At 40.0% G+C, this 26,309-nt stretch overlaps 1 protein-coding gene across 12 annotated transcripts in view; it reads left to right on the top strand.

The window, feature by feature from the left end:
* The window catches only part of NCKAP5 (NCK associated protein 5), a 912,592-nt gene that overhangs the window by 596,242 nt on the left and 290,041 nt on the right, over window positions 1-26,309 (top strand). For all 12 annotated transcript variants that reach the window (XR_012072522.1, XM_072960866.1, XM_072960868.1 and 9 more), the window contains one exon: window positions 22,386-22,473. Coding sequence is in view for 11 of the 12 variants with exons in the window: in XM_072960866.1 (XP_072816967.1) it covers window positions 22,386-22,473 (88 nt within the window). In the remaining variant the exon portion in view is untranslated. The remainder of the gene's footprint in view (window positions 1-22,385; window positions 22,474-26,309) is intronic.

Raw genomic sequence — 26,309 nt, 5'->3', positions numbered from 1 at the left:
AATTAGCTGCATTTCAAGTGCAGCTTCCTTCTCTTGGGGTTTGTTACTTTGGGCAGCGTTCTCGATGTTTCGAGTGGAATTTTAGGCTTGTGCAGGGCACTCTGGAGTTGAGTCTCACATTCCTGTCAAATGGGAGGGACCAGCAAAATGCCCCCTGCTCAATATTGTGTGGCTTCTTAACTCTTTTCTAGGGATGTAAGGTCAAGGAATAATCAGAGTTTAGGGGGAAATGTTTGAAGGACTCTTACACAGAACTTAATTAGGAAATTTTAATTATGGTGTAAACCAGCGTGAAGGGAGAGACAAAGGCGCACGCATTCGGGCCCAGGACCCAGAGCAGGTGTGGAGCGCTTCAGTTTGAGGTGCCCTCTGCTGTCACTGTCCTCCTGCTGCCCTGATGCTTCCCACCACTGATCAGTGCCCCCTCTTTGTTTCTGTCTCCTCCATCAAATACCCTGTTGTAGGGGAACAAAAATAGCTTTCCTTCTATCTTTTTGAGTTATTATCTGAGACCCTCAGTGATAAAAGACAGATTAACCAGAAAAAAAAGAATACAACTTTATGAATATGGATACCTCACATCTACGTGGGAGATGCTTAGGAATAACGAGTGATTCACAGAGGTGGCTCTGGAATTCAGGACTAGATATCATCTGAATAAGGGAAGGGGAGGGAGGGTGTAGGCCTTAGAGGGGAGTAAACGACTTTCAGGAAAGATGAATGGGCACTTAGAGGAGTAGGTGGGAGGTGTGATGGTTTGTGACAAAGTCTGCCTGGGTGCGGTGGCAACGTCTCGGTCTAGCCTTCTTTCCCGTGACGAGTCCGTTTCCCCAGGTGATGAAACTCCCAGGAAGTGGATTGGTGACAATTCAGTTCCTTTAGGAGATTCTGTCCCTAGGTAGATAGGGGGACTTCGAGGAAAACTTCTTGCATTTGCTGGTTTTCACATGCCTGCAGCTCAAAACAACCCATTTGCCAAAGCAATATGTTTGGGATAACATGTCCTAAACTCCTCCAGTCAGATTTTGGGGTGATGTGTTCTGCTTCCCTTCACTGTCAATTAACTGTTGCTTCAGAAGAATCTGAGAAACTCTTCTCGGTGATTGGAAATGATAAAAATCAATAGGAGCTGCAACATACCAAGCGCCTCCCGTACAACAGACCCTCCACCGTGCACTTTCCTTGTATTATCTCCACTCCAAGTAGCAACTCGGTGACGTAGCTCTGACTTGCAGTTGCTAACAGAGGTAAATTTCATAATATCCTCCTATAGAATAGAAAAGGACAAGAAATAGGATTCCACCTCAGGTTTATCTTCACTCCAGTGGTCAGACCTGTTTCTGCTACAGATGTTTTCCTTGCAAGGCCTTTTGCATTTTTTGAAATGAATTTATTTGTTTGTTTGTTTGTTTAGTATTGTTTTCTCACCACCAAAAATGTATTTTCCATCACCACACAGTTGATCTCCTTTACCTATTTCACCCTCTCCCCGGCCCCTTCCCCTCAGGAAACTACCACTCTGTTTTCTCTGTCTACGTGTTTTGCTTGGTTTGGTTTGTTCATGTGTTTTGCATGTGTCTGTTATGTTATTCATTTTTTATATACCACATGTGAGTGAAATCGTACAGCACTTGCCTTTCTTCCTCTGACTTATGTCACTTAGCATAATACTCTCAAGGTCCATCCTCATCACAAATGGCAAGATTTCATTGGTTTTCCTTCTGGCTGAGTCACTCCATTGTACATGAGCACCGCATCTCCTTTATCCATTCACCCTTTGATGGGTGCTTAGGTTGCTTCTGTATCTTGTCTATTATAAATAATGCCACAGTGAATATGGGGTATAGATATCTTTTCAGACTTGTGTTTTCATCTTTTCTATATAAATACCCAGAATTAGGATAGCTGGATCATATGGAGGTTCTAGTCTTAATTTTTTGAGAAATCTCCATACTGTCCTCCATATTGGCTGCACCAATTTACATCCCCATCAGGGGTGTGAGGGTTCCCTTTTCTTTTATGCAACCTAACACTTGTCATTTCTTGCCTTTTTGATAACCATCCTGATAAGTGTGAGGTGGTATGTCACTGTGGTTTTGATTTGCATTTCCCTAATGATTAGTAAACAATAATTTAAGCTAAAGAAATTAACCTCTAATGGTTGACTTTCAAATATCAACAAGGCTAGAGTGTTGAAAGTTTTTTAGGCATTCTACACTCATCACACCTTATAGGCCAGTTCTCTGTAGCTTTGTATAATGCCAACCATGAGCTGGTTTCTTTTTAAAATAAAATTTACCTTGAATACTGTAGCTAAAGATTTGTATTCCTCCTGTCTTTGAGTATTCATGAAAAGTAAATTGGAAAAAAAATCTTGGGAACCTATCTCTTAAGGGCTTTTGTTAATTATTTTGGCCCCCTCAGCACATGACAGCTGGACATTTACTGAGCACATGAGCAACAGGAACACCTGGGTATAATTCTGAGTACTTTAAATCCCTTAAACCCATATCATCCTCATACCTCCTGTAAGATGCAGTAAGCATCACTGTTTTAGGGGTAAGGACACTGTGGCACAGAGGTGTTAAATCTAGTAGAATTAGAACTCAGGCTTTCTAGAACCAGAACTAGTAGTCCTAACCATTTTCCCTCCTGCCTTTTTGTGGTGATCTTTATGCAAATAATGTATTGTCTCTTGGGGAAGATAACTGTAACACACACAACATGAGAGCTGTGAGTTCAGTTTTATTTGGGGAACTTTACCAAGGACTATCGCCCAAGAGACAGCCTCTCGGATAGCTCTGAGCAGCTGCTCTGAAGAGGAAGGAGAGAGGTCAGTACACATGATTTTGGCTACAGAAAACCCACAAGCCAGTATACATCTCAGTAGAAGGTCACTGCACGTCATGAGGAACAGGTATCTCAGTTAATGATGTTAGTGCTTTTTGATGTATGGGAAGATGCAAGAATCCAGGTGTATAAAAATTCTTTTTTTCCTGTTTTCCCAAAGCACAGAATGCCTCATCCTATTCTCCATCCTTAACTCCTTTCAGTGTGTGTGTGGTCAGACAGTGACTGCCTTGGCTAATGACTGAATCCTGGTAGAACCAGATGGTGGGCGGCAGTCTTTGTTTCATACAGCCAGAATACAAATATTCTGATAGCTTTGACTCTAAGATAAAATACAAAACAAGCAGTGTGCCCACGAGACCTCAGCCCTCTCCTGTGCGATTTCCTAAGACAACCTGATTGGAAGGAACTCCTGAGGTGGGTGGGTGTGGGAGGGCTCCGTTGTTCCTGCTAACGTGGATCAGGGGTAGAGTTGGATGACCATGTTCCATTTGGGCTGGGATATTGGCAGATATTGGCACACCCAGGACAACTGCAGAGAACAACAGAGGATAAGATGTGAGTGATAGACTAGTGTTATAGACAAAAAACTCTGGAAGAGACGCTAGGACGGAAAAATCAACAAGACCTAAGAGGTCAAGGAGAGCTTCCTGGGGAAGTAAGGACTTAGAAAGGTTTGGAAAGACTCCACCTTGCCCTCAGTCGCCCTCCATTAAAAACTTTGATTTGCTGCTCTTTGATTTTTTACCATCTTGTATGACCCTGGGAAGTTAAGTGGCAGGTGAGAAGTGGTATCCATCCATTGTAAAGCATGATTTTGATTTTAAAGCTGTGTTCTTGGGCTTCCACTTCAGTCCATGGAGATTCCTTCAGTGTCACCACTTCCATTACGTCAGGGAACGGGCAGGGAGGAGGGGAGAATCCTGCTGCACAAAAAGAGTCCTGGGTCATCAGGATTCGCCCTCAGAACAAGTCTGTGTTCTAGTTCAAGGAGGAAGATTTAAAGTGTTAGAAAAGTTTTTTGTTTTTTTTGTTTGTTTGTTTGTTTTTGTTTTTTTTTCAGAATCTGCAGGCAAGAATCCTATGCCTTGCTCTCTTCATTTTTCATCGGGCACCTGCAATGATGTTTCCATTCAAAACTAATGGAGCATTGCGGGGGGTTAAATAATGGTAATCGTGGACTATTTCGCGTACTGAAGTTTGAATAGTTCACCTGAACTTAGCTGCAAAATGAAATACTGTATTTGTGCATAGCCCTCTGGTCTTCCATTAGGAAAGGAAAGTTATATTACACTTCCAAACCCTGACCCTGGCTTTGGTTTTAAGGAATTTCCATAATGAGTCTGAATACCTAGGGGTTTCCCAAAGAATGTGAAATGCCAGAAGAATGCATAAATGCCTGGAAGGTGGCTAGGATTAATTTACTGGGAATTGATTACCTTCAGAAAAACCTAAGAAGGAAAAAAATAAAGTAATACAGATAGGTCTTGACATGAGACATTAGCAGATGGTTTTATATAGCCACGGCGTTACTGTCTTAGCACTTTGTTAGTAAAAATTCCACAGGCGTTGTTCATATTATGTTTGTCAGGAAATGATCATATAAATAAAAATAGAAGATTGGTGTGAAAAGAATATAAATATTGAGCGTATTTCACGCCGCATATCAATCAGTTAATAATGGGGTAGTTTCCTCGCCCTTCACCATTATTCAATGCACATTTAGAAAACGTAGAAGGCATTATAAATTTCTTATGTCATTCAATTGCAGGTTAAAAGGTGGTTTCATTTGAGTTGCAATCCTTAAATATTGCATTGCCATATCTCCTAGTTTTCCGTCAGAATATGTTTTCCTAGTTAGGCAAGCAAATGTCTTCTCTGTGAAGCTGATCACCTTGAATGTGGCCAGCAGCTCTAGCTCTGTTCTACTGGCCAAACTCAGCTCTCCCTTCCCGAACCTTCCAGACACACACTTTAAAGAAATACAATAATAAAAATCTTCTTACACTGAGTGTCGTTAGCAACGTGTCCAGACTTGGAAAACCTCCTCTTGTTTTATGATGATTCATTTTGGATAACAGACCCCACTTTCTTCTGTAGCATTAATACTGTTTAATTAAGGATTCCAAAAGACCAGTCTCTTTGTCTTATTTTGTATTTAGACAAAGAACATGCCAAGCCTCTGTGGAAGGCTGCTAAATTATTTCTTAATACAGAAGGCCTGTGAAGATTTGTTTCCATCAGGTTGTGGTGAAATGCACATCTGTTCAGTTAAAGAGCTTCTGTTTACCAAAGCAGGTAGAAATAGAACCTTCTTTATTTTCATCAGCCTTTTGTACCCCTGTGACTGTATTTTCAACATTCCAAAATGTATTGTACATCAAGAGACAATGTATGATGGTGATTTTTGCTTCTTACACACCAAGCTCTCTCTTGTGCGTGGGTCTGGGCCTTGGGCTCATTGCCATACACCTGCTGCTGGACAGCAGCCTGAGTTTATCTGGTTTTATTGGTTGGCATGGGGCCACTGCTTTTACTTTCATCAGAACTTTCGTAAAATCAAGAGCAAATTTTAGTCTTTTCTTTTTTCCTTGATTTTTCCTTCCTGTTTCCTTTTTCCCTCCTACTTCTCTCCCCGACTCTCTGTGTTTCTGTCCCTAAGCCACTCCAGACACTTACAGCGACTCAGATATTCCAAGCTCTTTTGTGCCTTTGCACAAGCTGTTCCCTCTTTCTGGGCATCCTTCTTTCAAGTTTTTCCATTGGCTAATCCTCACTGACATTTCCTGCCTCAGCCCACAGTATCAGTTCTTTAAAACCACTGCTGGTGACCCGCCTCTCTGCTCTCAGCACACGTACCTCTCTCGTGGTATGTAATGTGTGTCATTGTGTGGGCTGACACATTTGTTCTTGCCCCATTAACCAGTAGCAAGTTCCTTTTCAGTAGAGACTGGATCTTTTATGTTAGTGTTTTTTGCACCCAGCAATGTTAAGATCCAATAATTCTTGGCTGATGAGTAGATGGATAGATGAATTATGTTTAGGGGAAAATAAAGTGTCTGTTCCTTGGTCTTGGAGATGAAACACATTAGACGTGCTCACGGGCTTATTGAAGCTTTACAGCTTAATTGGGACATTTCAACATAATACAGAGCTATGAAAGGAGGGCACTGAAAGGGAGGGGTAGGTGGTGCTTGGAAAGTGGTTGGACTTTGAGGGGGAAAAGGGAGGAGTTCAGAAAGAAGCTGCAGACCTTTCATCTTGAGGGATGGGGGTGGGGTGGTCTCAGTATCTGTCAAAGTACCTGCAGCACAGAGGATTTAATCTAAGTAGTAAATGCCTGCAGGTACGAAAGGGAGGGTTCAGGGAGCAAACATGGGGGGACCTCTGCTAACTGTCAAGTTCAAGCTGAGGTGTGGTCCAGAGTTAGGAGTTTGTAGCTGCTACCAAAGGTGGAGAGACTGTGTGGACCACTGCCAATGTCACAGCAGCCCTGCAGTCCCGAGATGGGTAACAGGCAGGGGAGGGCAAGTCCAGTCAACTGTGGCAGAACTTGACATTGTCAGAGCCCACGTGGCCTCCACCACTGTTGGCAGGGGAGGAAAACATACGCTTCTTTTCAGCCTTCAAAATATGGTGACTGCACCTCATTAGCAGATCCTGACAGCTGGCAGTGGTGTCTGAGAAGGTGCAGTTCCCAGCCTTTCTGCTCCTGAGCCATCAGGGAAAGTAAGAGAGGCAAGAAGGCTGCCAAGGGCCAGCAGACAGGACCAGACTCAACAGGGAGGACAGGAGAAGGCAGAGTCTGGGGAGGACATGACTGGTGATTGTATGTGTGCTAAGTGTGAGGTCCTGGCAGGACAGCAAGTTGAGCATGTACCGTAGGTTATCAGACAGCCAGATCTGGGCTCGGAGATTTAGATTCGGAAATATGGAGCAAAAGAGTTGCTGGAGGAGATTAGAGAGAAAGACAGAGACAAAGATAGAGCAAGTAAAGAGAAGAAGAACAGAAGACTGAGATCCTGGCTGTGATGTGTGTCTATCACCAGGCAGTGGAAGAAGGGAGAACACAGTAGGAAACAAAGGAAACAGAAAGGAGGAGAATGTGGAAAATGCAGTCTTGAAGGCAAGAGAGCAAAACTTCAAGAAGGAAGTAGTGGCCAGTGTAGGCAAATGCTTAGCTCAAAAGACCTAGATGAGATTATTGAGTGTGGTGATTTCAGATCTATTGATGATCAAGAAACTACCCTGAGCATAGGCATCAGGGCAGAAGTTGGGTGAAAGGTAGTTGTTGAGATTAATTTGATGGGCAAAATGTGAAAACAGAGCATTTATATATATAAACTACTCCTTAATATAGGTGATGAGGAGGGGAGAGAAAAGAGGAATATATTGCAAAAGGAGAGTGGGGACCAAGGAAGATTCCACTGGGATAAAGTTGATGTTAACTTACTTGACATCTGATTTTGAAAGAAAGGAGCTCATAGAGATGGAGAGAAAGAGGCAGAGGGAGAGAGAACAGCTGCCGAAGAGGCAGGATGAGAGCAAAGGTCCAGAAGAGATGGGAGAGGATGGAATCCAGGGGTCCAGTAGTAGCCATGGCAGAGGGGCTTAGGGACTGGACCGGCATATCTATAAGTTTTCTAAATGGCATTGCCATTGAGATGATCATGGATGTACTGAATTTCCGTCCCCAGAGAGTACAGTGTGAAAGCAAGAGCCAGAGCCACATGTTTCACAGAGTGATAATCATCCAGTGTATCTAAATAGAAAATCTAGACATGAGCATCAATCAGTGTGGATACAAATGCCCTCTTCTATACAGTTATTAACTGCAGTCGGGTAATGACAGCTCCCTGTTGCAGGCTGTGGCTGCCATTCATACCCACCCAGAAAAAGAACATTGACATTTGATTTCCTCAACTTCACTAATCAATTTCTTGGCTGTAGGAAAACTTCAATGTTATTTTAGAGCCCCTATTATGGCCTAACAAGAGATAGATAATTAAGTCCTAGGAGACCCATGTTCTAACAGGTTACCGCAGAATGGGCCCTTTCCCTCCCCTTTCCAATCTGGGAGCAGTCTGTGCACTTTATAATTAAATGTGTTCTTCTTCTGTATTTGGAGGAGGCAGGGATGACTGGAAGTAACTCAAATGTGCTGCTTGTTACTCGCTTTTGGATATTTGTGTAGTATAGGTCTACAGAGTTTACTAGTATTACAATAAACCCTCAAAGATGAACAGAAAGCAGAGATCTGCACAGTTTCTTGTGTAGTTTTTGGTTTGTTTGTTTGTTTTGGGTTTTTTTGTTGTTGTTTTTTAGAGAGAGGAGGGAAAGGACTTCGGGCCATGGATCTGAAAGTCCTAAAGCAGCATAACTTTAAGATAAAAAGCAATTAACGTTGTATATATCTATGCATGTTTCATGATCGTTTCTAGCAATTCAATCAGCATAGTATATTACTGCTCATCATTTGCATTTAAAAAATCCTGTCACTTGGCAGATTTTGAGTGTTTATCAATACTTAGTGTCTGTTATTTTTTTCTTTTGCAATAAATCTGAAAACTGTGCTGCGTTCTCTGGTGCATTTACATATCAAAGAAAATTGCTTTTTTGAAGTTACACGTTCTCTGCCCTTTCCCCCAAGTATCCTCCCTTGTTTCTTTCTGTAGTATTGACAATTCAAGGATAAAGGGGTACTAATTTCACCGAAAGTCAGTCTGTTTCCAACATCTATTTTATTGGGCAGAAATGTGCAATAAAGGTGCTGTGTAAAAGCTTGAATTCCACGATAAGAAATACTTGAAGACAGTAGACTCTGATTTAATATTAACCTTGTGGTTAGGGAATTTTGCAGTTATTGGTATTAGTTTAGTTAGACTAGTTATTTCTTAGCAACAGATATTCTGATGTGGTTATTCTTTATTTTCTCATAGAATCTAACATCAAGAAGGACACATTCCCAACAAGGTCCTGCTGTAGAGCACAGGGAACTTCATTCATATCTTATAGTTACCTTAGTAAGAAGAATATGAAAAAGGAATATATATGTAAATGTATAACTAAATCACTATGTTATACATCAGAAATTAACACAACATTGTAAATTGACTATACTTCAATTTAAGAAATTAAAAAAAATTTTTTTAATGAAGGACACTCTAAATACTGGAGGAAATCTGAACATCCCAAATTGTGGGGAATAAATACACATGTACATAGAACATACTGGAACCAGTGCTCCATTTAGGAATATCTACCAACTGGGAGAGCATTGCCTAGAGGCCCTTGTTGACATTGCTTGAAATATATTTAATAAACTTCCATGAAACAGTGAATATAACTTTAAATGGATGTGATTCAGTTGGAAGAGGCTTAACTTGTCTGGCAAACCGCAATATAAAATGCTTTGCATTTGATGAAAATGCCAACACCTGTACAATACCAAAATAGAATGCGCTTATATTCAAGAGACATACGGACTAGTATGCACACACTTAAAGCATATTTCTCATTAAGAAAACTCACAGTAAGCAGTAAGCAATTTAAATTTTGTAAACAGAATCATTAGTTTGAAAATCCCTTTTCCATCAATCTCAATCCTACTCCTTTCCAAAAATTCGGCACCTGCCAGCACCTCCAAAGAGTCTCTCTTAACCTCTTGGATCTCTTCACCCCATGGCATCTTCTCCAGGCACTTCTTACACGAAGGGTAATTGTTGTCTTCCTGTCTCCCAAACTGAACCATTTTTCTTTATTCAAGTTGCTGGATATAGCACAAAGCACATAGGATGAATTCAACAGATAAAGAAATAGATAAATGAATGAGGGGATGGATAACGAATGAATGAGTAAATGAGGGAATAATTTATTCATATTACAGAAGGAGTTGTTGTTTATAAGTTTTCCACCATCAGAATTAAAATTAGATTCGTCTAAATATGCTTTCCCTCTGATTCTCAGCGTTGGTTGTGCTCCAGATGAAGCTTTTCAACATATAACTCCACAACGTAGGGCTGTTCTGTCCACCCAGGATAAATTGATACCCTACTGAGATAAGAGAAAAAGACCTGAGATACACACTAGGGCTCCTAGCTAGCTCACAAAATAGTTGTAGAACCAAAAAACCTGTACGTGAAATTGTTTCTATGATATGTTAACAATGCCGGGTAGTATATGAGTAAGTGTTTTAGGAGGACATGAGGACGTAACAGAGATGCCCATAAGTTAATGCACAAGAATATGCTCATAAACATACAGACTCTTGGCTTCCACTGTCAGAGATTCTGGATCACTTGGTCTCAGGTGGACCTGGAAATCTGAACTTTCATGAGATTCTCCCCCTATTTGCACCCCTCCTGGTGATTTCCCTCCAATGTACCAGGGAAAATACTTTTTGGTGAACTAAGGCCACAGTTATCTGGAAAACAGGAGATGGGATTTAAGCTAGAGCTTGATGAATGCATGATATTTGGGTAGGCAAGGAGGAAAGAGAAGGAATCTCCTTTTTCTTTAGGTAATTGGTAGAAACATCTCTATCCAAATACCAGATGATTATGATGATTGACAAAATACACTTTCGTGACATCACAGTGTAAGGCATATTACTCTGATGTTTCCTTTTTTGTTTTTACTCTAATATAGAAGCAGATTTTAAATTGACTCCATTTTTCCCCCAGTTTTCACTTTTACCTGTTAAATCTTGACAAGTTTCTACACTTCAAAGTTTCTAAGGGATCAAGCATGCCAGTTACTATGGTATCTTGAGTTGTGATGGTATTTGAAACAACTGTTGGGTGAATAGTAGAGGAACAGGAAATGCCTCCCTCTGCTAATACCACCTAGAAACCGTCTCTTCTGTTTTCCTCAGCAATGCAGCTTGGAAGGTTTTGAAAGTTTTGTGGAAGTACAGGCTGCTTTTCCATGTTTATTGATAGTTACCGTATAACAGGCTGCATCAAAAACATGTCTATCAACTGTCATGCTGAAAGCTTGATAGCATTGTTCTTCAAAGCAGTGCAGGCTTTGAAGACGTTGGTTTGAAGATTCTCCATCAGAAGGATTACATTTGTGGACAAGTCAGAGAGATCCGAGAGACCAATTGTGTAGGCTGGCAATCAGTTTGGCATGAGTGAAAGAAAGGTGACAATATGTAGCTGGGACATGAGAGAAGGGCCTCAATAGTGACAACTCAGACACCCAGCAGAGGGAGGTAAGTAATACCCAATGGGAAAGGCCAACAGGACTAACACCTGCTTGCCTTTCTTGAGTTTCGGAACTCAGTCACCTAGAGGTGACTGCGTATAGTCAGACGGGGAGGGCAGGTAATCACTGAGGATTAGTTCCATATATGTCTTCAATTATGACAATGCAGATGTAGAAAACATTATATTAGCATCAATGTCAAGGTTCTCTTCTCTGTCCTGGGTCCTCAGAAAACTAAATTTACCCTGGCAGTTAGTACAAGTTCTGGCCAGTGGCCTTTAAATTGAAGTGAATTCTGGAATGAAATAGATAAAAATTCCTACAGTGTTCTCCAGTTTCTTTTTTCACAGAAGTACTGAAGGCCTCATGTTGAGAAGGGGAGGTAGCCTGAATACTGGAATTATTCCATTTACAGGAGGATCATAATATTTATCATCCAACCAGGACAATGTTGGAGTGAAAAGTGTGCTATTAATAATCATGCCAGGACAGCAGACATAAACTAGACTGTCCTAGGAAACCAGGACATAGAGGCACCCTGTTCATACAGGACAGCTGGCTGTCAAGGTACCCAGACTTTGTGTAAACAAGAAATTCAGTCATTTCATTAAGTCACTGGGATGTTGGGGTTGTACTCCAGCATAACCTATCCTATCATGACTAATAGAGTAGGTTATCCTCCAGACTAGTTATTGTCTGAAAATTGGAGAGAGATTCTGTACCTCTTCTCTACTTTCTGAAAAAAAAGGCAAAGATGGCAGGTGCCTCTATCGAGTGCTAACTTGATTGGCTCATGTTCTCAAGAAATCTTAATTTTTTGTCCTTCTTACATCACCACCAAAAGATCTACATTTCAAAGGGCCTTGACTTCTGAAACTTTGTTAAAGCCATAAAACAAACAAGTACCAATATTTTTGTCTCATTGCTTCTTCATAACATCTCTTGGGAGTAAGTAGGACTGACATGATATACCCATTTCACAGATAGGAAACCTGAGTCCTAGAAAAGGTAGGAGATTTGTCCAAAGTTACATAGCTGGTAGGAAGACCTATCTGTATACCACTTTAGGGAGTACAGGGGCCTCTTGTACATACACTGACTTTACTATGGCCACAAGAGTCAAGGCTGGGAGAGGATTTGGTAACACCACTTTTCTGGATGTGCTATAGTTTACATTACTATCTGCTTCATTAGGAGAAGCCTCTCTGAAATATTATGGCTCAGATATCATAAGAAGCATGTGAGTTAAAGAACAGGCCCATTGAAGAATGCCTTGTGGCATCCATGAAGCTCCAGAGGCCAGTGTTATGTATTTTTAAAATATCTCTTTGCCACTATTGCATCTTCTTGCCCCAAAATTTAACACTATAATTTGATCCCAAATATGGTCAGTTATATTTTCCTGCTCTTCCTTCTCTAACATTCCCACAAAACAAAAACAAAAACAAAAACAAAAACAAAAACAAAAACAAAAACAAAAAAAGGACAGACTGACTGACTGTGCTGCCTTGGGCATTATTCAGATCCAGTGTACTCTTGGTTTGACCTCTCTAAGCTTTAATGGCTAAAAACTTGTCAAGGTCCAAAAAAAAAAGCCTTTAAGAGGTGGAAAATGAGAATCAAATTCAAGTTTCCCAATGAGAATCAAGTCTAATCATTTCATTCAATTCTTATTTTTTTCTGGGTCAAAATCCCAAGCAGATCTTGAAGCATGACAGAATAGACTGTGGTCGTTTTGGTATATTCTAGGGGGTTATAAGCATCTGGTGAGGAGCCAGTTACAACAGTGGAGAAAATGATAACTTACCTGAAACATATGTTGAACTTCATTTTGACTACTTGACATCCTTACATTGCTAGATTTAAGCTTTCAAAAGCATGTTGCAAAATAAGAAAGAAATCTTGATGGATCAGCCCACATTTTATTTTTTCTTGACCAAGGTAAAATGGTAAAGTTATCTTTATAAGAAATGGGGAAAATGAGGCTCCAAGCAGTTACATTAATTTTCTAAAACAGAACAGCCTCTAATTAAAATTGAATGTGTATTCTCATGACATATTAAATAAACTATTTTTATTCCTATCATCAGCAGCCAATAAGATTAAACATTGAGGGCCAATAATAAATAGAATTGTCTGTTATGTTCAAAGTTTCCCTCACCTTTGAATATTGAGCTATAAAGATCCATCCTGCCAAAATACATTTATATTAAAAGTAATTGTTTTGGCAATTCAAAGTCCTTTTTGAGCAGTATAAGATTCAAAGAACATTTGTGCTTCAGGCTACTCAAGAAAAAAAAATTGAAAACAAGAACTAAATCTGGATTTATTTGGGGAAATCTACTATTTTGAAGAATTCTATTAGGACACATTATAAGAGTACATTTAGTAGTTAAGGAGGCAAGCTTATGAATTGGACATGGGTGATTATATTAACTGTTAATTATTTTGTATTAGTGAAACCTGATAATCATATTAATTAATAATTCTTGCGTTAATTAAAAACTCAGCTCCATTGAGGCAGTAACCCATTCTGTAGACCTCTTGTGGATTCTTGGGATGCAGTGCGAATCCTGCCTTCAGGACAGGGAAAGCTAGTGAGATGTACTTCTTTCTGGCATCCGGTGGCACAGGTGGGATTCCCTCTCTCTCTGTGTCTGGATGAGTGTGAACTCTATAAACACATGAATCTATAAATGCAATTTTGTATTCTACCACTGTTGTGCAAAAACACTTGAGATTCGCTCGTTAACATTCAGGGGATTCCCTTTGACTCCATGTGGAAATTTTCCCCTGAATGCATATCTCTGCACCCCTGCCCTCTCCAAATCCACCTCTCACATGCAGTGAGCTCCCAGCGTGGGATCAGCACAGCCTGCCTGTGAGAAAATTTATGTCACTTTCTGCTCACATACAGATGGCCCTGGAGTGAATATGATGCAGTAATTCAAATTAGACCAGCACCTTTCGATCTGTTTATGAATGGTGTTGCATCCCCATGAGTGAATTAGAGCACTGTGGTTTCTGGGCAACGGTATTATTCTTGCAAAGTTGCTGCTGAATTAAAAATATATATCATCTCGGAAAGAAGTAAGAAATCCCAGCCCTCCTACATTTATCCAGAGTGAGTTTCAGTTTCAATGCAGTTTTTAGTTATCGTCGCTGTAGATTTACTATCCCTAACTATTGGAGCCGGGATAAGCAGAGATTGGGTTAACTTCAGAGTCACGGCTGACCTGGGGATTGCCCCTGCTTACATGCTTAGATGTGCTAGCTGTTCAGGGAAGAAACTCTCATTTGCTTAGGAAACGAGTTGGTACAGTTGGGCAGAGTCCAATTCTAAACCAGTAAAGTTTCCACATGAATGGTTTTCTCTTGAAACTGAAAACGAGTCAGCCTTTCTTTTCACTCCCAAACTTGAGGAAAGCTTTGCACTGCAATTAAAATGGGAGGTAGGATGGGTGTTGAGGAAAGCAATGGAATTAGAATGGGAAACAGAAGTTTAAAAGCAAACGATATGGGAGGTCGTGTGAAATATGTTCTTCATTAAGATAATTCTCCCATCCTTTCTCTCTTAGCAGTAGCGCACTGGGCTCCAGTCTGCTGGAAATCTAATGGTGGTAAAGTGTGTCCAGGCTAGAAATTGAATCTAGAACCCTGGCCTCATTAGGATAGTATTCGAACCATCTAAGCTAATTAGTTTCAGATGAAGTTTGTGGACCATAGATTGCATATTCAATGTGGCCAAAAAAAAAAAAAGATTAGGGAGTTATTTCTGGGAGGTAGTTGGTTTGTCGACTAATAACCACAAGCCTTACATCTTAGCCCCAAGTGTCACAGCTTAAGACTTAGCCCCTCTAGTCTTGCTGGTACCTCTTACTTGTTACGACTTCTCTCTGACCAGTTAGATCTACATATAGATCTGACAAGAAATGAATGAGTGACAAGTACTACTGGATTCATTCATTCCCTCAAAAAAGAATTTATTGAATACTCACTCAGTAATACTAGCTATGTTTAGTTGTTAGAGAAAATGAACAAGTCAGAGTCACTGACCTCAGGGAACTCAGAGAGCATTAATAAGATGCTGTAAGGCTGTGACAAGAAAGAGCTCAGAGTGGAAAGAAAGCACAAAGGGAGGACTGCTCCTTAGGGAAAGGAGACCATCCAAAGACTTGGTGGTCCATTATGCTCAGGCATAAAACAGGCCCTGGGTTTTATCTTTCCAGGCTTCCTTCAGATTCTGTGCTATTTAAGAGGCTGCCTGGAGACCCAGTGGGCCTACTTTAAGGTCTCCTATGGTAGGTCCAGGGCACTCTTGCAGAAGTGTCTGGAAACAGTCTGTCAGCTCAGCATCCCCTGTGGAGGTGGTGACCAAGATTCAGAACTGTATAGTGAGCGGATGCTAAGGTGAGGTCAGTCTGAATGCCATACACACAGCCAGGCTCTGATCAAACAGAATGAACAGACCAGGAAAACCCTTGAGACCTTCAGACACTGAGCCAGAAGGGCCAGCAGCAAATCTGTTGGCAAGTGACTTCTCTCCAGATGTAAGATGACACCACACCCAAGTCTCCTTACTCTATAAAGATTATGATCCACCCAAGCAGACCTGCATATTCCTAGAAACATCTATGGCAGAAAAGCAGTTGCTTCTCTTCTTCATTTTTATCCAAAAGATAAATGGCTACATTTAAAAACACACAAAACTTTGTCAAGAATTTATTATAAAAACTTTTAATATATGACAAGTTGAATGAATTGTACAGTGAACACTAAATACCCACCAGTCAGATTCTACCACTCACATTTACTATACTTGCTTCACTGCGTATCTGGCCATCTCTCTCTCTCCATCCATTAATCCAGTTGTTGATGCATTTCAGTGTAAATTTCAGGCATCAAGACATTTCACCCCAAATTATGTACATACTTGAGCATGTATATTGTTAATTAAAGTTCCATATTGGTTTATGGTGCTTTTTTTCCTTTCAAGATAAAATTTATACATAATGAAATTCATAAATCTTAAATGGATGAATTCCAACAAATGCATACAGCCGTGCAATTCAAAGCCCTGGGGAGATACAAACCATTACTGTTATCCCAGGAAGTTCCTTGTGTCCCTTACCAGGCAATCCCTGCCCTCCCATGCCCTCCATGGCAATCACTGTTCTTAAATTTTTCATAATAAATTAATTTTTCCTATAGTAAAGTTACATATAAATGGAATCATGCAGAATTTAGCCTGTGTGCAGAATTTAGGCTTCTTTCACTCAGTGTAATGTTTTGAGTTTCTTCCATATCATTACATGAATCAGCTTATTCCTTTTGATTGCTGAATAGTATTCCAATGTAAGAAATATATACAGGTACACTTTGTTTTATTGTGCTTTTTTCTGTTGTACTTCCCAGATGCTACATTTTTTACAAGTTGAAGTTTTAGAGCAACCCTGCGTTGTCAGATGATAGCTTTTTTAGCAATAAATTATTTTTAATTAAGGTATGTACATGATGTTTTTAGACATAATGCTACATTTAACAGACTACTGTGTAGTATAAACATGACTTTTATATGCAATAGGAAACCATTTGTGTGACTTTTTTATTGCAGTATTCACTTTATTGCCATGGTCTAGAACTGAACCCACAATATTGCTGAGGTATGCCTGTAACACTGGGACAGGCGGGAGGGGGCAGGGCACAACCATTGAAGGAATGACACAGGAATTGAGAACAAGACAAACTGGTTAGAACCAAGATGGCAGAGGATTTGACTTCCAGTAGACCTTGAGCCTCATTGTACACCCACAGGCACCATGACAGTTCCTAGGCTGACCAGGAAAGGCCAAAAAGTGGCAGAAGGGAGTCCCAATTCCTGGAAATCCGCATCCCTTCCCCAACATATTTGGACTAATCCTCCTACTCATTATCATATGAAATTATTGAGCCCATAAAAACTAACAACTCCACACTTCACGATCGCTCTCTCTCTTGCCCTCTGAGATGGCCTGCTTTCTGTCTGTGGAATGTGTCTCTAATTTCACTTTAAGCTAAACACACACATACCTCTGCCTCTCTCCCTCTCACCTTTTGAGATGGCCCGCATTCTGCCTATGGAGTGTGTATTTCCTAAACCGTTCTCCCTGCTGAGTGAGATGGACACACTCTGTCTATAGAGTGTGTATCTCTCTAAATAAACTTGCTGTCACTACTGTGGCTCGCTCTTGAATTCTTTCCTGTGCAAGGGCAAGAACCTATTCTCCAGCAACAAAGTTGCTTATGTAATCTCCTGCTGACGGACACTTGTTTCTCAATGGATTTAACAATTCATTTTGAAGTCCATCACGTTAGCAAAGTCTAGCATTTGAACTAGGATTTTGGAAGAATGTTAATGTTGGGCTTGAGAAAAAGACTAGTTTGGCTATATACAAAAAAAGTGAATTATACTTTTTCTGAATATCCCAGGGATGTGCTACAAATGTTAATAGGCACCCAGTGAAAGACTTTCAAGTGTTTCTCTTTTTTCCCAGCATATGTGGGAAGGATGGCTGTACTTATTACGGCTGTTGACCTTGCAGGATGAGTACTGTTCCCCATACGAGGTCATTGCCATGATTTCACAGGGAGGAGGCTCCAGGTGAAGAAGAGGTGCTGCAGCGACTCAGACCCCTCTGTCTTCTTTCTATTTAAACCCTAGTCCCCTTCTTCTTGTCTTTACATGAAATTTGATCATGGCAGTACCCTTGCTTCAATCAACCCTAGTTCTCAAAGTGAGCCGATCAGGAGTCAAATGCAGCAAAACACAAGGAGAGGCAATTTGCAAATCACAGCCGCAGCTGTCCACAAACTTCACAGTGTAGGTGAACAAAAGAGGACATGGCACGCACTTTTAGCAGAAGTGGCTGGGTGATGGTCTTGCAGCCTCTCCCATTAAAAAAATATGAGGGAATACTGGGTAATTGCATTACTAATTTTATTATTATTTTATGTGATTAATCGGCCAACACAAATGTTAAAATATTTCTTCAAAACAAAAATAAGATTGGGTTCAGCTGAAAGAGCCTCATCAGAGACTAGTTTGAGCTGGAGAGAGTATCTTCTTGTTATGTGTTCATTTCGTTCTATTTCATTCAAAAATAACATGCTAAGCTGAATGAATATCTGATCATAGGAGTCACCAAAGAACACTTCAATCTAGTGTTCTGATCAGTCCCTGGAGTGTCATTAGGCAAACTAGAGGGCTAGACTAGGGGAGGAAGGAAGGAATGTGGAAGAGTCCACTTCCCTTTACCTGCTGTTAGAATAAACAGCTCCCCGTGTGCCCTGGGATCATGTTTTCTGATAGTACTTTTGTTACTGAATGAGTCAAGTTCTTCGGGGCCCAAATCATATTCTCTGACTGTGAAGAAACTCTTGACATCATCCGACCCTGAATAATTAGGTAACTTCCTCCCAAGAAAAGATTCAGAAAACTATCATCTTTGAACATTTACTTCCAGAAGGATCTTCCTTTGTGATGTCGGGAGACCCTCTCCCTAGTCATCTGCACTTTAAAAGGGGGTCTGTGATGAAGGTGGACCCCTAGGCACAGGGAGAAAATTTTGTGTCAAAGCCTCACTAATCCTCCTCTTGTGTGGTTTTGAATTCTCATATGTTCTTACCTAATGTCCTATTTTTCTAACTTTAAATGAGTGCCCCCTTTAAGCAAAAGCTGTGTTTGTTTTTTCTTCCCCTAGAGGAAATACTATAGTAAAACTTTATTAATTAAATGATCTGTATCTTAAAACATAAAACATATTTATAATTAAATGAAATTCTGACATTTATATCTGTGTTACCTAAAATACAGTATTTGTATATGAATTTGAGGTCTTTTTTCTGATTTGTGTTGGACTTAACTTTTTACAAATAGTTCATTTAACATACATTAGAATTTATCACATCTCACTAAGTATAATTTTGGCCTATATAATTTTTAGTTATGGCAGCTACTTGATTGGTATTTAGAGGAAGAAAGGAATTAATCTCATGTCAGGCAAAGGAAAAAAAAAACTAGAAGACGTTGATTAAGGTCAGTTTTTAACAATAAATTGCACTAATCAGCAACTTTAAAAAAAGAAAAAAAAAGATCTCTGCCCAGGCCTGACCTGGAGAAAGGAATTGGCTTATTTTCAGTCACGTTTGGGAAACAGATGGTGGAATTGCTCTGTGTACAGACTAGTAATGCAGTCCCTCACACATCAGCCATCAAAATAATAAAACGAGTAAAATGTCATTGGGCATCAAAGTACAATGGATGATGCTTCACAGTCTTTGATTTTTGGGAAAATAAATAGAGACTTTGCTAAATGAGAATTTTAAAAAAGAAGATGTCATTAGAGAATAAATAATGGCATATTCTTATCAGGTTGAAAATATTTTCTCTGTGACCAGATTCATAAAGGTTATGAAAAAAGGAGACAACTTAATTTTTTACCAAGAGTTGGGTTGGGTCCCTGCAACTCTGTTCCAAGCTGTAGCTTGAAAATGTAATTGGTTTAATTAATCACAAAATTGTGCCAGAGAAGTGTTCACAGTATTACTGTGGATCTAGGCTGCCTGAGATTCTGTTTTAACAACTTCCTGTCCACCCCCTCGTTTTCTTTTTTCTTTTTCTTTTTTTTAAACTACAAAGACAAGAAGAACGGGGGAAAGGTGAATAGATGTTTTTCTTTTGGATCCAGCAACTTGTGGGTAGACCTTTTAATTATACAGAAGAGATAAGTCAGCAAGATATGAACTGAGACAGAATTGTGTTTTAATTTATTGATAACAAAGACAAGACTCTATTTTAAGTAAGTTCTAACTAGTGGGATGTATTTAAGCCAAATATTTATAAATGAGTGAAGTAAGGATTGAAACAAGAAAAGCTTCCAGCCTCTGTGCTAAGGTAGGAAGAAAGCAGACTAATGTTTAGGAAACGAGAGGCTGGCTGCTGATGTGTTATATACAAGCTGAGTATCTTGGGTAAGTTATTATCATTATCATTACTTTTCCTGTTTATGAGAGATTTAGCAAATATCATGGGAAATCCACTACCATTAACGAGATTGTCTCTGTTTATAAAAAATGAAATAAAGTATTAGAATTTGGCTCTTATCCCTCACTATTTCAGAATTTGCACTTCGTCCCATCTATTCTTTTCACATTCACTTACTTTGTCTCTTCTACCAGATCTTAAGCTCTTTCCAGGTCAGAAATAATATTGTTGCTTTCTTGGGCTTAGCATCCAGTAAATGTTCACAAAGTTAACTTCTAATTAGGAGTTAAGACTCTTTGTTTAAAATTATTTCCCTGAGTGTAAATAGGGCCTGGAAGAAAGAGGATGCTGTATTTACAGTCCTAAAAGTGGTTTCATCCTAACTCACCATCCAACTAGCCATGATCCCATAAGCCAGCCATTTAACATTTTTGGGCCTCAGCTTTCTCATTTATCTCTGTGGTATCAGAGATATAATGATATTTTTAAAATACATTATAATGATCAATAGATAAAAGAGTTCTTTGACAAGTTAAAAGTACTATTTAATTTTATTATCACTAATAACATATGATTTGTGAAAATACAGGGAACAGATTTTGCTTTCCTGGCTGGATGCACAAAGAGATGGCTTGGATAAATGTGTGGTCACAAATCATTCTCTGTGCACTCATAATCACTGTTTACCATCTTCTCGAAATCCTGGAAGAATTCTGGTACTGTCCCCTATGATAGCAGAATTTCCCCAATTATAATCTAGGTTTGGATTGGCCCAGTTCATCTGCAGTTTCTTCACCCTGCTGCTAAGAAGTGATAAGCCATATGAGAAAGCTGGCATTCTGAACCCCACCATCTTGGTTACTTGGTTGCCATTTTCAGAAATTCACAGACTTCCTAGAACCCATCGTTGCCTTGCTAGAAGCCGGAGTGAGAGAGAGATGCTGGATCAGCCTGCTTTCCCCTGCCCCAGCTCTCTTAAACTAGTATCATGCTGAGTCACTAACATACATGCCTCAGGATGGGACTTGAAGAGACAACCAACTCAGTTTCTGGGCATGAGAGCACTGAGTTCAGTTTAGTTTAGTTCAGGCCACCTGCTCTCAGAGATCTGGTCCATGAATCCTCCTGAATGAATCCCAAGGACAAGGCCATTTCAGCACAGTTTGAATGTACACAGTCAATGTCTATTATAGAGTAAACACTTAATATTTTTAAATGAATTAATAATAAATTGTTATAATAATGTCTACTGCATACCTACTTTATCCATAATTGGGGAGAGTGCATAAGAAATATATGACATGGTTCTCCACCAAATATTGTCATTTACTTCAGAAGATAAAGCATGCAGACATGAAATCTTTGAGCATTGAAGTGGAGAGTCTTTAAGTGATAGGATGAATGATTTAAGTAGAGGGCTATAAGAACTCAAAGAAGTGAGGGACCAATAAAGAAGTCTCTTAGGAAGTAAAATTTGAGGTGGATGTTGAAAAATGGATGACGGTACATGAGAAAATGAAAGGATGTTTGCAATCTAAGGAGTACCAGCATGAGACAATGTCTGGAAATGGGATGTGTTTTACTCTTTACTTTTGGGTCATGAAGAGGAGGGGAGGAAGGATTTGAAGTGGGTAGTTAAAACAAAATGGGATTATAGCATACCATATATGTTGGAATAAGACCTGTAGACCTACTCATAAATGAGCACGGAGATGTATTTGCAAAGATTTTCTTAATTGAATTTGCAAAATTTTTGAAGTAATTTAAATTCCATTGGCAGAGGAATGGTTAAATAATTTATGGTGCATTCACATCATGGAGTATTAGGAAGAGTAGAAACAAAGTGGATCTTTGTGTGCTGACATAAAAAGACCACCGTGGAAAGACGTTAACAGTATATTAACGGTGAAAATGCATTCATATAGGATTTGTCGACCTTGAAAATTGATTTTAAAAAATCAAAGTGGTATCTCAGGAAGATTGCTGTGTTGGCATTGTGTCAAAAATGTGTGCTGTGAAAGTGACGAAGGATGTTGGGAGCTGTTTGCCTGACAGATGGAGGAGGCCAAGGATGCAGACCTGAATGGTAAAGAGAGAGATCAAGAACCCAGAGCCATTCTACAGAATGACTGTAAAGGAATTCATGACAGATTCTTAATAGAAAGGATACAAGACAGAGGAGAGAAAAGAGATTTCCAGGTTTAAGCTTAGGAAATATACACTAAACAATGATTTCTATGACCTGAAAGAGACCCGTGTTAATAGGAAACATTCCCTAAAGAAATTTTTTTTAATTGTTTTTCAGGATGGAAGAAACAGTACGAAATCTATTGCAGAGTCAAGGACCTCCAGAACAGAAAAAAGAAGAAACTGTTAATATAATGGTCTATCAGGTACATTATGTTTCTTGCTCTTGGCTGGGTGCCGGTTCACTTGTTTTTCTGGTGCTTCTCTAACTCCGTCCTCCCTAACCCAGAGATCCATAAACAAGCAAGATCCAGACCCCAGTGCTGGGAGCCATTTATCACTTATTTGAGGAATCCTGTACATGGTTATTTAACTCATTTATTCCTTGAACTTGGACTGTCAAAAGAATCTTAGATTTGATTGTAGGAAGGTGCAAAAAATAAGCATATAGTGATACAGAAAGACCTGTGGATTATTAGAGTACTCTGGTCAGGGCTAGAAGAGAGGGATCTACAGTATTCTCCTGGAACACAGCAGACAGAGCAGGTTATCCTGATGGGTGAGGTAGGAATTCTTCCCAGAGGTCTGACATTTAAGCCTGATGAGTGGAGAACAAGAGGAAGAACACTCCAGGCAGAGGGGAAGCCTAGGCAAAGGGGCAGGGGTATGAATGCACATGGCAGGTTCATGGAGAGTAAGAAACTCACGGAGACTGACAAGTCTGATGGTGAGTCTGAGGGTATGCGAAAGAGCTGGCCAAGGTTATGTCTGTGTGCTGTCCTCCTGGGTGTGACCTGGTGCCTCAGGTGATGCAGAATCTAAAGAAGTCCAAGGAGAGTCAGTGGTCAGTGCAGTAACAAGTTGCCATCTTCTGAGAGCCCTTATCCCACTGTGGTTTGACACTAGCAAAGGGGCCAGGCTGAGAAGCAGGACATCTAATCTGAGCCTGACCCGAGCTGATCACACAGCTGAGAAGGCTCTGGGAACATAAAGCACAGGCACTCAGTCTCAACCAATAGAGGACTTTCATTGAAAATCACTTAATCCAGTCATGACTGGGACTTTGTGCTGTACACCAGAAATTGACACATTATAACTGATGGTACTTTTTAAAAATCACTTAAAATCACAAATAGACACCCAGTATCTATTGCTCAACTCTGCCAAGAGAGCTTTAAAAATCTAAAGAAGGCAGGGAAATAGACCGAGACTTAAGGTGATCATTGGGCAGCCCTAGGGTTTTGCTAAAAAGCAAGTGGGTTTGGGAAGGCAAGCATAGGAACCCGGCTGGTCAAGATAATTTCACACCAGCTTTCCTGAATTCACAGGTTCTGGGCTCTGAAACCCAACTTGTGATGACAAAGACTGAGAGAAATCTAGTAAAAGTCACAATATCATATGAAGTTAAGCGATCTAGGCAGAGTTCATCTTAAAGGAGTCTGTGTCCTAAATAGTTGACTCTTGAGACATATACAGAGAGCATGGCATGACCATCGGGACCACTGTTCTCCATCGCCAGTGAAAACAATTTAAGGAGTCGACTTCAGCGACCTCGGAGGAGATTCAAGTGAGCTCCATAAAAACAGTAGAAAAACCACTAAAATCCATTTCTAGGGAAAGGGTTCAGATTCTTCTTGAGGGCTGGTCTTTACCTAGGGAATACATGCATGCCCAGGTTTTCCTGATATGTGGTTGCCTACAGTTAGGATAAGGATTTAAGTCCTTCTGGCCCTGAATCTTTCCAAGGTATTATATCTGCTTTGGTGGAAAATTGAAGTATTAAGTGAAAACTTGGGCTTGATTCTGCATTAGGTGGTTTGGTTTAGCCTAAAAGAGTCCTGTGAACCTGAAATATAAGTCATCTGTTCCCCTTCACAGGTAACAGTAGGCTTCAATTAGAAACAAATAATTTAGCATCACTCCTATATGCTTTTTCCAATCTCCTCAGTGCAGCTCTGTTTCATCCAGGTTCTTATTTTATTTTAATCATTCTTTACTAATACCTTCACCATTTATTAGCCAAATCTGTGGTATAGACACTTATCATCAGAATTTGTTTTGTGAAGCTGGAAACTTTTAGAAAAACAGATATACTTTTAAAAATGTGTTTTAAACCTATTTCCTCTTAATAACCTTGTCTGTTGGATTTGGGAAATCTGCTCTTCCTTTTAGGAAGGAAACAATTATTAACTTGAATTAATGTTATGATGAAGGGATTTTTCAGCCATTACTCTAGTGGGCCTCAGGCTCATTATCTGGAAAATGGCAGAAGAACATGTGTTACATGACACATAAAGGTCATTTATCCATTCAATAGATATTTATTGAGTTTCTAATATGTACTAGGCACAACTTTGTCCTCTGGGGATTCAAGAAAGGAAACAGAGAGGTGGCACTGAGTCCCAGGAAGGTCCTTGTCATCTCACACATTCTAGTATTCTAAATCTGGCTAATAGTAGCAAAATAGGTCATGCAAGATATACATGGTGATACTGGTGGACGGCATAGTTAACACTTCCCTCAAGCCAAATTCTTTGTTTTGGGCAAGAGTTAGGAAATTTATTGCTTCATAATATGGAGGCTTATTAGCACACCTGATTCAAATTTTCCAACTATAAGATTTCTCCAGCAGGAGCCAGAAGCCCATGCAAAGAAAGCTTAGGCCCTTGGGAAAGCTGGTGTGGGTTTCATTTTCCATCATGAAAGTATTTGTTCTGAGGCTTTTATCATTGAGTTAGCATAATAACAGCAGAGTAATAGCTTTCTGTGTTCTTCGCCCATGCTAATTGCGCTGCATGCATTAAAGGGTGGTCCTAGTTTGTTCAAGAGTCGTGTTCCTGAAGACTTCGCATAGTTAGTTACTTGTATAATTTAGAGCTTGCATAATTCCACATGGACTCTCTCAAAGATCAGTAGGTGTTTTTGTTCAGCAGCAAATCAGACCTGCCCCATGGCCATCAGTGGTTTACAGTTCACCAACTTTGCCACTGTGAAGTTCTTGATTCCTTTTTCATTTGGAGAATTTGCATGATTTCAAGGTTTGGGCATGCAGTCACATTAATAGCATTATGTGACTGCAATTTCAAATTGGCCTGGTTCAGTCCCATTGAATGTGACTTGACTGTAGCTCATTCAGTCTTCACAACACCTCTGGGCAGGAAGTCCTGTCCTTGTCTTACAGATGGGGACCCAGGCTCCCAGAGGTGAGTATTTGCTTGAAGATGCAGCCTAGAGTGGCTTAGAAGGGATTCAAACTGGTTGGTTTGACTCCATGGCCACAAGTCTTTATGCGGAGAAATTCTGGAGAAATTAAATGATAGGGCCAAGTTACCCAGCTAGTTATCATCTAAGCTGGGACCTAAAGCTAGGCCTTCCCACTGTCTACCTAGAGCTCTCTCCATTCATTCATCCATTCATTCATTTTTTCATCCATTCATTTAAATGACAATTATTCATTTACTTTTGGACCTAAATGTTTTAGTTTTGTATTGCTGCTGTAACAAACTTAATGGCTGAACACCACAATAATTTATTTTATATTTTATTTTATTTTATTTTGTTTTTATCTTTCAAAAATAATTATGGAGGTCAAAAGTCTAAAGTCACAGTTCTGGCAGGGCTACATTCTTTCTGGAGGCTTCAGGACAGAATTATTTCCTTGCCTTTTCCAGATTCAAGCTTTCTTTGCCTTTTGGCCCTCTCCTCCATCTTTAAAGTACATCGCTCCAAACTCTGGTTCCATTGTCATTTCTCCTTTTCTGAGTTTGACCTTCCTCCCTCCCTCTTAGATGGACCCTGTGATTACATTGGGCCCATCCACATATCCAGGAGAATCTCCCCATCTCAAGATATTTAATCTAATCACATCTGCAAAGTCTCTTCTGCACTAGAAGGTAAGGTAACAAATGTATTGACAGGTTTCAGGGGTTAGGATGTGGACTTCTTGGTGAGGGAGCATTATTCTGTCTGTCCACTAAACAGCACATTAACTTAGCAGGCTGGCAGTACCCACCAGACACCAAGCTAAGTGCTGGAGATACAG

This window comes from Vicugna pacos, chromosome 5 (assembly GCF_048564905.1).
Source record: "Vicugna pacos chromosome 5, VicPac4, whole genome shotgun sequence".
NCBI lineage: Eukaryota > Metazoa > Chordata > Mammalia > Artiodactyla > Camelidae > Vicugna > Vicugna pacos.
The sequence above is the reverse complement of the archived record's forward strand: the minus strand, read 5'-3'. Positions and strand labels throughout refer to the sequence as shown.